This window comes from Littorina saxatilis, linkage group LG10, assembly GCF_037325665.1.
Source record: "Littorina saxatilis isolate snail1 linkage group LG10, US_GU_Lsax_2.0, whole genome shotgun sequence".
In the NCBI taxonomy this organism is placed as follows: Eukaryota; Metazoa; Mollusca; class Gastropoda; order Littorinimorpha; family Littorinidae; genus Littorina; species Littorina saxatilis.
Window position 1 is genome coordinate 2,328,566 of NC_090254.1, and position 17,872 is coordinate 2,346,437.

General features: G+C 42.0%; 1 protein-coding gene across 4 annotated transcripts in view; it reads left to right on the plus strand.

The window, feature by feature from the left end:
* LOC138977947 (putative defense protein 3) overlaps positions 1 to 13,055 on the plus strand; it is a 21,784-nt gene extending 8,729 nt beyond the window's left edge. Inside the window, exons 3-8 of one of the 4 annotated variants that reach the window (XM_070350557.1) lie at positions 990 to 1,063; positions 2,620 to 2,667; positions 3,126 to 3,140; positions 9,380 to 9,400; positions 11,094 to 11,204; positions 12,525 to 13,055. In XM_070350557.1, the coding sequence (XP_070206658.1) occupies positions 990 to 1,063; positions 2,620 to 2,667; positions 3,126 to 3,140; positions 9,380 to 9,400; positions 11,094 to 11,204; positions 12,525 to 12,538 (283 nt within the window). In that variant the 3' untranslated portion in view covers positions 12,539 to 13,055. The remainder of the gene's footprint in view (positions 1 to 989; positions 1,064 to 2,619; positions 2,668 to 3,125; positions 3,141 to 9,379; positions 9,401 to 11,093; positions 11,205 to 12,524) is intronic. The other 3 variants (XM_070350559.1, XM_070350558.1, XM_070350560.1) reach the window with 3 other exon arrangements.
* The last annotated feature ends 4,817 nt before the right edge of the window (positions 13,056 to 17,872 follow it).

A 17,872-nucleotide genomic window follows, 5' to 3' on the forward strand; every position in this document is an offset into this window, starting at 1 on the left:
TCTGAATGTGGGTAGATTTACAGAGGTTAAAGACATAACTGTCCGAGGTTTTTAGGGGGAGGGAGCCTTAAATCAGATAGTCTTAAAGGTGGGTGCCACTATATTGATATATGACGAATGGTGAGTTGTATAAACATTTACTTTTCTTGTCTCAGAGACACACAAACCAATCTTCCTCTCTATCCACAACACCAAATAATCTTTAAGACATTCTTTCTTTCTTTATTTGGTGTTTAACGTCGTTTTCAACCACAAAGGTTATATCGCGACGGGGAAAGGGGGGGGGGGGGAGATGGGATAGAGCCACTTGTTAATTGTTTCTTGTTCACAAAAGCACGAATCAAAAAATTGCTCCAGGGGCTTGCAACGTAGTACAATATATTACCTTTCTGGGAGAATGCAAGTTTCCAGTACAAAGGACTTAACATTTCTTACATACTGCTTGAATAACATCTTTACAAACATTGATTATATTCTATACAAGAAACACTTAACAAGGGTAAAAGGAGAAACAGAATCCGTTAGTCGCCTCTTACGACATGCTGGGCAGCATCGGGTAAATTCTTCCCCCTGACCCGCGGGGGGTATCTTTAAGACAGAGTTATACGTATGTTGAATTGATAAGAATGCATTTTACTGAAAGTTCAAGGGGACATACAGACACACATATAAAAGAAAGAGGGGCTGGGGTGCTAATTTCTAAAATAACTAATTAGCGTGCTAATTTCTATAATAACTAATTAGCGTGCTAATTTCTAAAATAACTAATTAGCGTGCTAATTTCTAAAATATCGATTGAAACTTGAGTGTGGGTATCAGACTTTGTCACACAAACATATGAGCAAAAATATAAAAGTTAGCGTAAAAGGTTTTTGGTAGCTGAGCTAGTCTTGGTTTCCCGTTTGATTTTTGTATTGTAATAAGAGTGATTGGATGAAGAACGTGGTATATATTTTAAGCCGTGTTGTTTGGTGCGTTTGGTTTTGCAGAGCCACAGTGGTTGAAAGCTTTGAAAGATTCTACACGGGTGTTCTGAGCAACACTGTCAACGCTGACCCGATGGGTGAGATGTTCTTTACTGTGTGTATGTGTGTGTGTGTGTGTGTGTGTGTGTGTGTGTGTGTGTGTGTGTGTGTGTGTGTGTGTGTGTTTGTGTGTGTGTGTGTGTGAGACATGCCTGCTATCATTTGCTAACAGAAGGCATATTAGAATTAACGGTTTTATAACCGGAACATTTCTACGAAAATAATGATTAAAGCTAATCCTGTGAATTAGACATTACAGCCGAACGCAGACGGGATTGAACCGTGACGTCATTCACGTGAACTCAGGTAGCCATTCACTCAGCTGACATTATGAATATAAACAGTTGAATGTTCTCACTCTAGTTGAACTCACTGTCTTGTGTTTCGATTGTTCTGGTGCAAGAGAAAGAGACAGATTCAGAATCAATATCAAACAATCGTTTGACGTAAATTGAGTTTCGCAATTTAATTTGATTATTGAGAAATTTGACTATGCAATGTTTTTAAAGAACATGGCATTGTGAAAGGTGTGTGGTGCTTGCCATGCAGTATCCCCATCCCAGCGACAACATTGGTTTTTCGATATTTTAACATGGTAATGTCTATTATTTAAAAGAATTAAAATAGGCATTCCTTAGAATAAGTCACCCTTTTATTTGTTATTCAAAATTTGAGTTTGTCTTTGATATTTGTAGAATGACAAACAAAAAGCGTCCCTGTCTGACCGCTATGACATTTAGTGGGTTACCTAGAATCAGTCCTGATTTGTGAAAGAGTCATATGGTGCACTAAAATGGTAATAAGAAGACATATCTTCCGTGCAGTTTTGTATGACCGTGTACGTTAACTGACGGTACATATCTTTGTGTTGCAGTTAGATTTCAGTGTGTTTGTTAAGCGATATCGTTTGTACTACATGTAGCAATGGGTATGTAACCTGAAGGTACATATCTTTGTGTTGTAGTTAGATTTCAGTGTGTTTGTTAAGCGATATCGTTTGTACTACAGGTAGCAATGGGTATGTTACCTGAAGGTACATATCTTTGTGTTGTAGTTAGATTTCAGTGTGTTTGTTAAGCCATATTGTTTGTACTACAGGTAGCAATGGGTATGTAACCTGAAGGTACATATCTTTGTGTTGTAGTTAGATTCCAGTGTGTTTGTTAAGCCATATTGTTTGTACTACATGTAGCAATGGGTATGTTACCTGAAGGTACATATCTTTGTGTTGTAGTTAGATTCCAGTGTGTTTGTTAAGCCATATTGTTTGTACTACATGTAGCAATAGGTATGTTACCTGAAGGTACATATCTTTGTGTTGTTATTAGATTTCAGTCAGTTTGTAAAGCCATATTGTTTGTACTACATGTAGCAATAGGTATGTTACCTGAAGGTACATATCTTTGTGTTGTTATTAGATTTCAGTGAGTTTGTTAAGCCATATTGTTTGTACTACATGTAGCAATGGGCATATTACCTGAATGTACATATCTTTGTGTTGCAGTTAGATTTCAGTGTGTTTGTTAAGCCATATCGTTTGGCCTACAGGTTGCAATAGGTATGCTAACTGACGGTACACATCTTTGTGTTGCAGTGGACACACAGTCTCAGTTCGTCCAGAAACAGATGCAGCAAATGATGGGTAAGTGCTCAGTACTACATAATGGTACACTGACATGCAGTGCCGCCCTGTTAACATGTCGCTTTTTGCCCAGATATCATGAGGCATTGATTGATTGCTTGACTACGCCCCGCTACACCGATAGCACTTTTTTTTCGTTAGAAACATTTTCGCAAAAAGTGGAGGTAAGAAATGCGGCGGAAGATATTGTGTATCCATATACATACTTCAAACATGCACGCCTAAGCTCTCTCTCTCTCTCTCACACACACACACACACACACATACACACACACACACACACACACACAACACACACACACACACACACACACACACACACACACACACACACACACACACACACACGTATACAGAAATGCAAGCACGCAAATAAACAGTACCCTCTCACAGCCGAGAACAGCGCCCTATCTCACAGCCCACTGTCATTTGGAATCCTGTTTTTCTTCTTGCAATAGGTCAGATTAACCGAGGTAAGCTGCTCAGGACTCTGTAATGCCTGTATTTACGATGTTTGACACAAACATTCCTCACTCTCCTCTGTGCATGTTCTTTAAACTAGAGTTAAAAACAAAATGATCTGGAAAATCATCACTGATGAATACTCTATACTCATTGCATGTTTTAGTTTTAAAGTTCTTTTACATTCCCTTTCGTCGTTATTTCATGTTGAAAATGTGGTGGTGGTATTTACGTACCGGGTGATTGTTTGAAAGTAGCTTTGTGAATACGTACCGGGTGATTGTTTGAAAGTAGCTTTGTGAATACGTACCGGGTGATTGTTTGAAAGTAGCTTTGTGAATACGTACCGGGTGATTGTTTGAAAGTAGCTTTGTGAATACGTACCGGGTGATTGTTTGAAAGTAGCTTTGTGAATACGTACCGGGTGATTGTTTGAAAGTAGCTTTGTGAATACGTACCGGGTGATTGTTTGAGAGTAGCTTTGTGAATACGTACCGGGTGATTGTTTGAGAGTAGCTTTGTGAATACGTACCGGGTGATTGTTTGAGAGTAGCTTTGTGAATACGTACCGGGTGATTGTTTGAGAGTAGCTTTGTGAATACGTACCGGGTGATTGTTTGAAAGTAGCTTTGTGAATACGTACCGGGTGATTGTTTGAGAGTAGCTTTGTGAATACGTACCGGGTGATTGTTTGAGAGTAGCTTTGTGAATACGTACCGGGTGATTGTTTGAGAGTAGCTTTGTGAATACGTACCGGGTGATTGTTTGAAAGTAGCTTTGTGAATACGTACCGGGTGATTGTTTGAGAGTAGCTTTGTGAATACGTACCGGGTGATTGTTTGAAAGTAGCTTTGTGAATACGTACCGGGTGATTGTTTGAAAGTAGCTTTGTGAATACGTACCGGGTGATTGTTTGAAAGTAGCTTTGTGAATACGTACCGGGTGATTGTTTGAGAGTAGCTTTGTGAATACGTACCGGGTGATTGTTTGAGAGTAGCTTTGTGAATACGTACCGGGTGATTGTTTGAGAGTAGCTTTGTGAATACGTACCGGGTGATTGTTTGAGAGTAGCTTTGTGAATACGTACCGGGTGATTGTTTGAAAGTAGCTTTGTGAATACGTACCGGGTGATTGTTTGAGAGTAGCTTTGTGAATACGTACCGGGTGATTGTTTGAGAGTAGCTTTGTGAATACGTACCGGGTGATTGTTTGAGAGTAGCTTTGTGAATACGTACCGGGTGATTGTTTGAAAGTAGCTTTGTGAATACGTACCGGGTGATTGTTTGAGAGTAGCTTTGTGAATACGTACCGGGTGATTGTTTGAAAGTAGCTTTGTGAATACGTACCGGGTGATTGTTTGAAAGTAGCTTTGTGAATACGTACCGGGTGATTGTTTGAGAGTAGCTTTGTGAATACGTACCGGGTGATTGTTTGAAAGTAGCTTTGTGAATACGTACCGGGTGATTGTTTGAGAGTAGCTTTGTGAATACGTACCGGGTGATTGTTTGAAAGTAGCTTTGTGAATACGTACCGGGTGATTGTTTGAAAGTAGCTTTGTGAATACGTATGGGGGATTGTTTGAAAGTAGCTTTGTGAATACGTATGGGGGATTGTTTGAGAGTAGCTTTGTGAATACGTATTGTGATTGTTTGAGAGTAGCTTTGTGAATACGTATTGTGATTGTTTGAGAGTAGCTTTGTGAATACGTATTGTGATTGTTTGAGAGTAGCTTTGTGAATACGTATTGTGATTGTTTGAAAGTAGCTTTGTTAATACGTATGGGGGATTGTTTGAGAGTAGCTTTGTTAATACGTATTGTGATTGTTTGTGAGTCGCGTTGTGAATACGTATTGTGATTGTTTGTGAGTCGCGTTGTGAATACGTATTGTGATTGTTTGAGAGTAGCTTTGTGAATACGTATTGTGATTGTTTGTGAGTAGCGTTGTGAATACGTATTGTGATTGTTTGAGAGTAGCTTTGTGAATACGTATGGGGGGTTGTTTGAGAGTAGCTTTGTGAATACGTATGGGGGATTGTTTGAGAGTAGCTTTGTGAATACGTATGGGGGGTTGTTTGAGAGTAGCTTTGTGAATACGTATGGGGGATTGTTTGAGAGTAGCTTTGTGAATACGTATGGGGGGTTGTTTGAGAGTAGCTTTGTGAATACGTATGGGGGGTTGTTTGAGAGTAGCTTTGTTAATACGTATGGGGGATTGTTTGAGAGTAGCTTTGTGAATACGTATGGGGGATTGTTTGAGAGTAGCTTTGTGAATACGTATGGGGGGTTGTTTGAGAGTAGCTTTGTGAATACGTATGGGGGGTTGTTTGAGAGTAGCTTTGTGAATACGTATGGGGGATTGTTTGAGAGTAGCTTTGTGAATACGTATGGGGGATTGTTTGAGAGTAGCTTTGTGAATACGTATGGGGGGTTGTTTGAGAGTAGCTTTGTGAATACGTATGGGGGGTTGTTTGAGAGTAGCTTTGTGAATACGTATGGGGGGTTGTTTGAGAGTAGCTTTGTTAATACGTATGGGGGATTGTTTGAGAGTAGCTTTGTGAATACGTATGGGGGGTTGTTTGAGAGTAGCTTTGTGAATACGTATGGGGGGTTGTTTGAGAGTAGCTTTGTGAATACGTATGGGGGATTGTTTGAGAGTAGCTTTGTGAATACGTATGGGGGGTTGTTTGAGAGTAGCTTTGTGAATACGTATGGGGGGTTGTTTGAGAGTAGCTTTGTGAATACGTATGGGGGGTTGTTTGAGAGTAGCTTTGTGAATACGTATGGGGGATTGTTTGAGAGTAGCTTTGTGAATACGTATGGGGGGTTGTTTGAGAGTAGCTTTGTGAATACGTATGGGGTGACTGTTTGAGAGTAGCTTTGTGAATACGTATGGGGGATTGTTTGAGAGTAGCTTTGTGAATACGTATGGGGGGTTGTTTGAGAGTAGCTTTGTGAATACGTATGGGGTGACTGTTTGAGAGTCTAGCGTGCAGTAATCAATAACCACATGAGCCTAACCAGGTATTTACATGTAATCTACACGCACGTTTCAGGAACGTTGGATGCCAACTGTATGGTTGTCTTTTTTTATATTTAGTCAAGTTTTGACTAAATATTTTAACATCGAGGGGGAATCGAAACGAGGGTCGTGGTGTATGTGCGTGTGTCTGTGTGTCTGTGTGTGTCTGTCTGTCTGTGTGTGTGTGTAGAGCGATTCAGACCAAACTACTGGACCGATCTTTATGAAATTTTACATGAGAGTTCCTGGGATTGATATCCCCGAACGTTTTTTTCATTTTTTTGATAAATGTCTTTGATTACGTCATATCCGGCTTTTCGTGAAAGTTGAGGCGGCACTGTCACGCCCTCATTTTTCAACCAAATTGGTTGAAATTTTGGTCAAGTAATCTTCGACGAAGCCCGGACTTCGGTATTGCATTTCAGCTTGGTGGCTTAAAAATTAATTAATGACTTTGGTCATTAAAAATCTGAAAATTGTAAAAAAAAATAAAAATTTATAAAACGATCCAAATTTACGTTTATCTTATTCTCCATCATTTGCTGATTCCAAAAACATATAAATATGTTATATTCGGATTAAAAACAAGCTCTGAAAATTAAATATATAAAAATTATTATCAAAATTAAATTGTCCAAATCAATTTAAAAACACTTTCATCTTATTCCTTGTCGGTTCCTGATTCCAAAAACATATAGATATGATATGTTTGGATTAAAAACACGCTCAGAAAGTTAAAACAAAGAGAGGTACAGAAAAGCGTGCTATCCTTCTTAGCGCAACTACTACCCCGCTCTTCTTGTCAATTTCACTGCCTTTGCCATGAGCGGTGGACTGACGATGCTACGAGTAAAATGGCATTGCGTTCAGTTTCATTCTGTGAGTTCGACAGCTACTTGACTAAATATTGTATTTTCGCCTTACGCGACTTGTTTCTTTTTACATTTAGTCAAGTTATGACTAAATGTTTTAACATCGAGGGGGGAATCGAGACGAGGGTCGTGGTGTATGTGTGTGTGTGTGTGTGTGTGTGTGTGTGTGTGTGTAGAGCGATTCAGACTAAACTACTGGACCGATCTTTATGAAATTTGACATGAGAGTTCCTGGGTATGAAATCCCCGAACGTTTTTTTCCTTTTTTTGATAAATGTCTTTGATGACGTCATATCCGGCTTTTCGTGAAAGTTGAGGCGGCACTGTCACGCCCTCATTTTTCAACCAAATTGGTTGAAATTTTGGTCAAGTAATCTTCGACGAAGCCCGGACTTCGGTATTGCATTTCAGCTTGGTGGCTTAAAAATTAATTAATGACTTTGGTCATTAAAAAACTGAAAATTGTAAAAAAAAAAATTTTTAAAAAACGATCCAAATTTACATTCATCTTATGCTCCATCATTTGCTGATTCCAAAAACGATGCTACGAGTATACGGTCTTGCTGCGTTGCATTGCGTTCAGTTTCATTCTGTGAGTTCGACAGCTACTTGACTAAATGTTGTATTTTCGCCTTACGCGACTTGTTTCTTCTCTTTTTGGCTCACGTAAGTGTAGCCTATGCGATGCTAACTTTTGTCTGTCTGTGCGTGCGTGCGTATGTATGTATGTGGTAGAAACTCTAACATTTGAAGACGTCACATTACATTGACGTCACATTATGACGTAAGAGGGTTTGACGTCACGCGAAGGAATTACTGAAAGTCTCGGTCATTGTTTTTTTGAGCGGGCCGAGACTAGTTGGCAGTCGTGTCCCTGTGTGTGTGTGTGTGTGTGACGGAGTGATTGAGTTTGTGTTACTGTTTGTCGATTTCTTACGTGAGCCTTGAAGGCTTCGCCTCTTGTTTTCTTTTCTTTTCATGAAATCTCAGGAAGAGTTAACTGTATGGTTGTTGGTGCATGAGTTGATATACACGCTTCCTATGGCGATGTTTTGGTCAAACAGGATGATTGGGTATAATCGTAATTGCAAGCATGTATCAAACCAATTAGGAACTTATAATTATTTTTCGATTCATCTTTTAAATGAAGTGGTTTTCTGAGAAAACTAACACGCATGAAACCTCAATATCTGTGTACTTCGCTGTTAAGTATCCTCCTTGCTTGCATGATTTTGAGATGTTGAAGTCCATTCATGTCAGCTGATTATGTTGTGTGATGTTTTAATTCTAATTAACAATGATGTCAAGGTGGCGTAACATGCCATTTCTTTTCGCCAGTCCTTCATAGTGCTATGTGTGATGCCTTATTCGCCAGTCCTTCATAGTGCTATGTGTGATGCCTTATTCGCCAGTCCTTCATAGTGCTATGTGTGATGCCTTATTCGCCAGTCCTTCATAGTGCTATGTGTGATGCCTTATTCGAAGCTTTTGAGTGAAGTTAATGATATCACTTACGATCGTACGTAACACTTGCAAGGTAATTATTATTTTAATGTTTTTTAAAAGGCATTAATTACTTTAGTGTTTGGTTAAGCCGGTCCTTAATTGGACGAAGTCGACTACGCGTAGCTCACTTCGCGAAGCTACCGGAACTAGACTTCGTCGCAGTCCAAGGGAAGGCACTATGGCGGAAAAGAGAGTTATCTTTTCATGTCTTGGCGTCTCAAATGCGCGTAGTCTCGACCAGCGCGTGGTGTGCTTCTTTCTGAGTACTTTACGTCACAAATTGTACTTTACGTACTTGATGATGACGTAAGTTAATTGTATGTGTTCTATTTCGTTGACTGAGCACGGCCGGGACCAGTTGGCGTGAGCGCTGGGATTTCGAGTTTCATTCGACATGTCAATGCATCGCAGTATGAAATAATACAGGTAGGAGGTTAGTTCTTGTACTTTGGGTCAACCAAAGTCGATAAATGCATTCTTTACTATGGTATTGAGTCTGATTTCGTCGTCCATCTTGAATCGAAAAGCACTCTTCTTACAAAAAAACCAACTTCGTTGCGAGCTACGGCGAAGCTTCGCATGTCAAAACTTGAGAAGCGATGTTGGGGTCAAAGTACCACGCCGTAGCTGCGGGTTTTTGGTATAAAGACTTCGCGAAGCTTCGTGTAGTCGACTACGGGCTCAATTAAGGACGGGCTTAAAGGAATTAATTATTCAATGTTTGGTCAAGACATAAGTGATGTGCCATTGTATTCTGCTGACTTTGTATTAACCTGCGTTGTTTCTCTTAAAATAAAAGTTTGCGGGTAGTTTGTGTCATAATGACATTGATTTGTTTCGACTTGATTTCAGGAAATGGACAGGCAGGAGGAAGTGAGTACACACACACACACACACACACACACACACACACACACACACACACGCACACACACACACTAATATACACAGACACACACAGACACATACAGACATACAGACACACAGACACACACACATACATATATATATCTATATATATATATATATATATATATATACGACTTGTGTGTGTGTGTGTGTGTGTGTGTGTGTGTGTGTGTGTGTGTTTGTGTGTGTGTGTGTGTGTGTGTGTGTTCGCGATGCACGGCCAAAGTTCTCGATGGAGCTGCTTCAAATTTGGTGGGCATATTCAGGTAGACCCCGGACACAACCTGGTCGATGAGAATTTTCAACACGTGCTCTCAGCGCGCAGCGCTGAACCGATTTTGGTTTTTCTGTTCATCTTCCCGGATCCATTTTCAGGAACTCTTCCTTATCTTCTCCAGTGTTTTGCGTTTATCTCCCTTCCTTCGTGTGGCGTCAATCCATATTCCCGTTACTATATTTAGAAGGTCACTGTCCACAACGCTCAATCCATATTCCCGTTACTATTTTTAGAAGGTCACTGTCCACAACGCTTTCATCCCGGCGAAGCCGGGTATTACTCTTCCTTATCTTCTCCAGTGTTTTGCGCGTTTATCTCCCTTCCTTCGTGCGGTGCGCCGGCGAAGCCGGTTTTCGGCTCTACTTCTTCCCGGCGAAGCCGTACCCGGCGAAGCGGGTATTCATCTAGTATATACATATATACATAGACACACAGACACACAGACATATACACACACATACACACACACACACACACACACACACACACACGCGCGCGCGCGCGCGCGCGCAAACGCACGCACGCACTCAAGCACACACACACACACACACACACACTGACACACACACTAACGAACACACACTCCGATCCACGCACGCATGCACGCACACACATAACCACACAAACACTCCACGCACGCACTCACTCACAAACTACAACCTGATTTCAATCGATGCAGAAATCCAAAAACATATAGACCGCCGACATTTCAACATTCAAAATCAAAATTCAAGAATGGTGTGTTATGAGAACGTGTTACTGATGACAAAGCAACACGTTAGATTCACTGTAGCGCGATCCAGCGGCCTGTTACGAGGAGAGACAGACAAACACGTGTCTCACAAATTGTCCAAGGGTGAGACATGAAGCCTGTGTTGCGACTTCTGTCTTGTGTGTGGCGCACGTTAAATGTCAAAGCAGCACCGCCCTGATATGGCCCTTCGTGGTCGGCTGGGCGTTAAACAAACAAACAAATACGTAGGAATAACATTCCATTCTTGTTCTTTTATTCATTCTATGCAAAGATTGATCTTTCTTAGACTTTTCGGCATTATACTTGTCTGGTCAAAATATAGGAACCTATGGTTACGCTGAAAACACAATGGCTCTTAAATTTTCCGCTGTTTTTTTGTGAGCCTCGAATAGTGAACACGTGTTAATATGTTTATGCTGCTGCTGCTGATGATGTGTGTTTGTTGGTGTGTGTGTGTGTGTGTGTGTGTGTGTGTGTGTGTGTGCATGTATGTACGTGCGTACGTACGTGTGTGTGTGTGTGTATGTGTGTGTGTGTGTGTGTGTGTGTGTGTGTGTGCGTGCGTGTGTGTGTGTGTGTGTGTGTGTGTGTGTGTGTGTTTGTTTTTGTGTGTGTGTGTGTTTTAGTGTTCGGCGGTGTGAATTTTCAAAGGCTCATGAACAACATGAGGACCCAGATGGGGACCCAGGCGGGGAGCCAGGCGGGGGGCATTATGGGAGTGATGGGGGGCGGCGGCGGTGAGTGATGTTGATATCATGCGATATGACGGGTTGCGGTGTGTTGAGATATTTATAATATGCTGACTGGTAGCAAGTGATAACAGACATGTCGAGGAAAGGGATATCGACATGAGCCGGCAGCCGAATGTTGATATAATTTTCGAGACATGTCTCTTCTCATTTGGTCACAGTCAGCATATTATCAATAACGGGTTTATAACCGGCTAATTTCAACTAGAATAATGATCGAAGCGACGCTACGAATAGGATGGGACGAACAGCCAAAATAAAGACGGGATTGAACCGAGGCTGATCGTGACCTCACTCACATGACGTCATGCAGCCAATCACTCAACTGACCTCATGAATATTAACAGCTTAAACATTCTCATAGAACAATCTCAAACCAAATTGAAAATGCTTTTCGCCTCGATTTGTCTTGCCTAAAAGAAAGGAACAGTTTGAAAATGAACATCAGGCAGTGAGGAATGCTGTAAAACAACACCAGGCAGTGAGGAATGCTGTAAAACAACATCAGGCAGTGAGGAATGCTGTAAAACAACATCAGGCAGTGAGGAATGCTGTAAAACAATAATTTGACGTAAATGAGTCACGCAAATTTCATTTGATTCTTCAAAACTTTGACCATGCAATTGTCTAGAGAGATGAGAACAGCATGGCATTCTGAGAAGGTGGGCGTTGCCTTGCCATTCTGTGCACACACCCCCGCCCCCCCCCCCCCCAATTTGTTTGTCTTTGTTATTAATAGAGTGATAAACAAAAAGGGTCTCGGTGCCTTACTGCTATAACATTAAGCGGATCACCTAGAGTCAGTCCCGATTGGTCAAATGGTCGTGTGGTGCACTAAGATGGTAATCAAATATGACGTGAAATAAGTTCTGCCACTTGCTCGGATATTAGACTGATATGAATGTATGTGATGAGATGTGATGCTGTTTGATATGTGACACGTTTTGATATGACGAAACGTGACGTGACGTGACGTGGTATGTGAGTCTTTCTAATGTGACGTGACGTGATATCTTCTTCTTCTCTATTCTTCCGAGAAGAGGAAGATAGAAGAAGAAGATGTCACGTCAAATGACAAGACATGACGAGATATGATGTGATGTGAAATGACGTGACGTGATATGACGCGACGTGACGTGAAATGATGTGACTAGACGTCTTTGTGATGTGATATAACGGGATGTAACGTGACGGGTGTAATATCATGTACTCTGAGATTGCCTCCGTTGTTACACTGCACTACCGAGTTCTTTCTTTTTCTACTGTTCTCAATGACTTTTTAATTTTGTTAAATTTTATTATTTACAGGCTTCCAGGGTTAGAGTTCCCCCTGGAGAATGAAAACCTTCGCTGGAGTAGTCAGCCCCCTTTGGTCATTCTGCTGCAGAACACTGCAAATACAAGACTTATGAGGAAAAACGTCAATACTTTCAAGAAAAACGGGTTACAGCAAACAGCGTGTGTAATAACACTAGCCCCGCACAATGGGTCAGGAAAACAGGTCTTGTTTCATTTGTAAAGTTTCGCTCGAAGATACGCAGGGTGTTGTATCAGACAAAATATCATAGGCTAGAAATCAATTTTTTTTTTGCATTTTGACTTAATCTAACGTCGGAAAAAAGTTAAAAAGGTTTAACTATAATAGTTGAATTTTTTCTTTTCTTTTGAAGACTGTTTCAGCTTCTTTTGTTGTATTGTGTTAATTGTTAAATGATAACCCGCGTAGTTGTATTGTGTTAATTGTTAAATGATAACCCGCGTGGTTGTATTGTGTTAATTATTAAATGATAACCAGCGTGGTTGTGATGAAATGAAAACACAATACATTTCATAACATTCTGCGTTTTGTTGTTGCTCGTTTTTGACGCTGTTTCAGGAACACCGTCTGAAACTCCAAACAGAAAATGGGAATGTGGTGGCGGTGGCGGCGGTGGTGGTGGTTGCGGTGGTGGTGGTGCTCATGGTCGTAAACAACAGCAGCAACTACAACACCCTTCAAAAAATCAACAACAGCAACAACAACAGCAACAACAACAACAAACCTAAACAACATCCTACCAACCAACCAACCAACCAACCAACCAACCAACCAACCAACCAATCAAACACACAAACAAACAAGCGTCACAGAAGCAGACGCGCGCTTTATCACACAAAGCACAACAGTTACTCAACACTGACATATCCAAGAACACTGTCGCAACAGACAGACAGACAGACAGACAGACAGACACAGACAGACGGACGGACGGACGGACAGACAGACAGACAGACAGACAGACAGACAGACACAAATGACTCCCCGTAACAGCAGTGGCGTGAGCCTGAACAGTCATGCATATTGTTGTACTCACAATCGCTTGACTGACTCAGAGAGGTGGGGTGGGGGGGGGGGGAGTGGGGAGAGAGAGAGAGACGGGGGAGAGAGAGACGGGGAGCGGGTAGAAAGAGAGAGAGAGAGAGAGGTGGTTGAAGAGAGTGAGGGGGGGGGGAGGGCTAGGGGAGAAAGAGAGCGAGAGAGGGGGGCTGGGAGAGAGGGGGGGGGGGTGATAGGGGAAGGGGGTAGCGAGATTGACGAGAGAAAGAGCGAGGGGGAGGGAGAGAGGAGAAAGAGAGCTAGAGAGGAAGGCTGGGAGAGAGAGGGGAGAAATAGGGGAAGGGGGGAGCGAGAGCGCGCTGTGAACAGTTTAATTAACATGTAAACATACTGTTGTGGTGACTGGCCTAGTTTGACCAGAAACATGCAAGTCGAAAGGAAGACTAGGTCGGGACAAGGGCTGGTTGTGGAGCACATCGCACGAGAGGGGAAGACACGCAGGATACAGATGTGGGGGATGACAGCCAGAAAAAAAGAGGGGGGGGGGATTTGGGAGAGGGAAGGAGGGGGTGTATGTATGCTGAGATGTTAAGTCATGCGGGTATACGCAAGCCACACATCACCATGACTGATGGCTGACAGTCTCGACATAACAAAGGAAGTGTCAGGACGCTCGTGACCATAAGCATGCACACAACTCCCGGAAAAGAAACGTAAGAAAGTCGGAACATTTTACATTTAGTCCATATTTTGACACATATGGGAAAAAGTTTTTGCATGAATAACAATACGATCTTTTGTTGGCAGAAATAGCATGGGATAACTCTGTGTGTGTGTGTGTGTGTGTGTGTGTGTGTGTGTGTATATATGTGTGTGTTTGTGCGTGTATGTGTGTGCGTGTGTGCGTGCGTGTATGCATGCGTGTGTGTATGTGTGTGCGTGTGTGTGTATGTGTTTGTGTGTGTGTGCGCGCGCGCGCGTGTTTGTGTGTGTGTGTGTGTACGAGAGAGAGAGACAGACAGACAGACAGACAGACAGACAGACAGGCAGAAACAGACAGCCGGCTACTGAACTTAAGCGCACAAATCAAATTAAATTAAATCAAATCAAATTAAATTAAATCAAATTAAATCAAATCAAATTAAATCAAATTAAATCAAATCAAATTAAATTAAATCAAATCAAATCAAATTAAATCAAATCAAATCAAATCTAGATTGGTGACGCATAAACACGAAGACAAAGGGAACAATACAACAAGGATTAGGGTTGTATGTTGTACCGCCTGACGACGGGCGCTGTGGCCCAGTGGATAAGACATCGGCCTTCTGTGCAGAAGGTCGTGAGTTCAAATCCCGGCCGCGGCCGCCTGGTGGGTTAAGGGTGGAGGTTTTTCCGATCTCCCAGGTCAACTTATGTGCAGACCTGCTAGTGCCTTATCCCCCCTCGTGTGTACACGCATTCACAAGACCAAGTGCGCACGGTAAAGATCCTGTAATCCATGTAAGTGTTCGGTGGGTTATAGAAACATGAAAATTCCCAGTATGCTCCCCCTGGAATCGGACTATGGCTACCTGAATGACGGGATAAAAACGGCCATACACGTAAAAGCCCACTCGTGCAAAAACATGAGTGAACGTTGGAGTTTCAGCCCATGAACGAAGGAAAAGAAGAAGAAGACAAAGCCTAATTTTCACACTTGTCTCTAAAACAAATGCCGCTTTGTTAGAGCACCCTCCGCCTCCCGGAAACAGTACGTTGCTGATACATTGCACATGTCAACGCTTTCCGCTAGGGGACGTCCTGGCTGCTTTCTGTTGAGAGTGAGAATTTAAAGAACTTATTTCGCGTCAAGGTTCTGGTGTCAAAGTAAAGCCTCGTTGTAGCGTCAAGGTTCTGGTGTCAAAGTAAAGCCTCGTTGTAGCGTCAAGGTTCTGGTGTCAAAGTAAAGCCTCGTTGTAGCGTCAAGGTTCTGGTGTCAAAGTAAAGCCTCGTTGTAGCGTCAAGGTTCTGGTGTCAAAGTAAAGCCTCGTTGTAGCGTCAAGGTTCTGGTGTCAAAGTAAAGCCTCGTTGTAGCGTCAAGGTTCTGGTGTCAAAGTAAAGCCTCGTTGTAGCGTCAAGGTTCTGGTGTCAAAGTAAAGCCTCGTTGTAGCGTCAAGGTTCTGGTGTCAAAGTAAAGCCTCGTTGTAGCGTCAAGGTTCTGGTGTCAAAGTAAAGCCTCGTTGTAGCGTCAAGGTTCTGGTGTCAAAGTAAAGCCTCGTTGTGGCGTCAAGGTTCTGGTGTCAAAGTAAAGCCTCGTTGTAGCGTCAAGGTTCTGGTGTCAAAGTAAAGCCTCGTTGTAGCGTCAAGGTTCTGGTGTCAAAGTAAAGCCTCGTTGTAGCGTCAAGGTTCTGGTGTCAAAGTAAAGCCTCGTTGTGGCGTCAAGGTTCTGGTGTCAAAGTAAAGCCTCGTTGTAGCGTCAAGGTTCTGGTGTCAAAGTAAAGCCTCGTTGTAGCGTCAAGGTTCTGGTGTCAAAGTAAAGCCTCGTTGTAGCGTCAAGGTTCTGGTGTCAAAGTAAAGCCTCGTTGTGGCGTCAAGGTTCTGGTGTCAAAGTAAAGCCTCGTTGTAGCGCTTTACGGAACTTTCGAAATAAAAACATTGATAGCTGGTGAGACAAGCTTTGTTTAAAAACAAAAGACAATGTATCGATTAAACATTTGATTTCCCTTTCTTAAGCCATGTGACGTCAACGTCCGACAAAAACTCATATTTAGGCGGCTGACCGAGACTACAAAAGAGGGCATGACGGTTTGTGTGCGTTCAATCGTTCGAAAAAAAGAAGAAATTCCAACTAAAATCGATCGATGCATACCTGCTGGTACTGTCTGTCTCGATCTGTGTAAAATGTCATATTGTGGTAACAAAAACAAGAAAGGTAAGTTGTTGGATTTGCTCATATTGTGATAAAAAAAAACACAAAAAAAACATACAATGTTTTTCATCAAGACAAAATCAGCACAAGTCCAAGAAAAAAATAAAGCTTCACTTTATTTGTATACATATTCAACATCTCCAGCTCACACAGCACACGTTTAAACACAAAATCATGGACAGTTATCTTCAGAGAGCCACGCTCCGCGAAGCGTGTCAGCAGTGAGCGTGTACGGGCATTTGCTGGCATTGGCTGCCCGCGGCCTTACAAAGCTCACTCCTTTTCTATTATCTCGTGTTGAAACCCTCATGACATTGCTGTCTGTTAAAAATAGGAATGTGCATACATTTTTAAACTAACGCGCGACCGTTATTGTTATTGAAGAATACGAAAATATATATCTTTCCCCCCGTTGAGTCTGCAAAGAACTACTTACAGTTGTATAAATAATTCTGGAATGACGCATAACAGCTGATCTGATGTCTGAAACGACTTACGATTTCATGCCGCGTTAGCACAAAACTCTGAAAGCTGGAAGGTAATGCGTAAAGGAGTTATTGAAATGTACCGTTGTTGTAACGTTACCCATACAAATCGCCGTGAATGGTGTGTAAGAAGAAAAAAACCTACAGCGTTCGGCGTGCCATGGTGTATAAGAAGACAAAAACCTACAGCGTTCGGCGTGCCATGGCACCATTAATTGACACGGTAGATAAATGAAACTGACTGTTGTGAATACAAATTTAATTTTTCACCGTTTACGCACTACCTCATGTATAATCACATGAGAGTGCAAGTGCGTGGAGGAGTTCCAGTTTTACATATATATCATGATTGACCCGTTAAAGCAGATTGCCTGTGCGCCTAACATGTTTTCTATGCATTTCTATTTGTAATTGTGTATCACCCTGCTTATGGGCTATGGCCTGAAATAAAACATTCCTGAGTCCTGAGTCCTGAGTATAATCAACCTGTCTGCTGAACATGGCGGGGAAATGAATGGCCTTCCAGGTTTGACAATAAATGGATTCATCACAAATATCTGCATGCACGCAAACGCATCTGCCTAGGTTTTTTTTTTCTTATGACGGGCAGAATAAACAATTCACCTTTTCCTAACTACCATGTGCACCTGTCGGTAATGACCACGTTTGGTCGGCCCCACAGGTGGCCGTTATAACCCGGTGTGACTGTACCTGAAAGCTTACCACAACCGTTACATGGGATGTGAAACACATGAGGCAGAACGCTGTTTAAAGATGAGATAAACAAAGGGAAGTAAGCGCTTTACATGCATACGGCTTGTGACGGCATGTGTAATAGAGTAAGCGCTTTACATGCATACGGCGTGTGACGGCATGTGTAATAGAGTAAGCGCTTTACATGCATACGGCGTGTGACGGCATGTGTAATAGAGTAAGCGCTTTA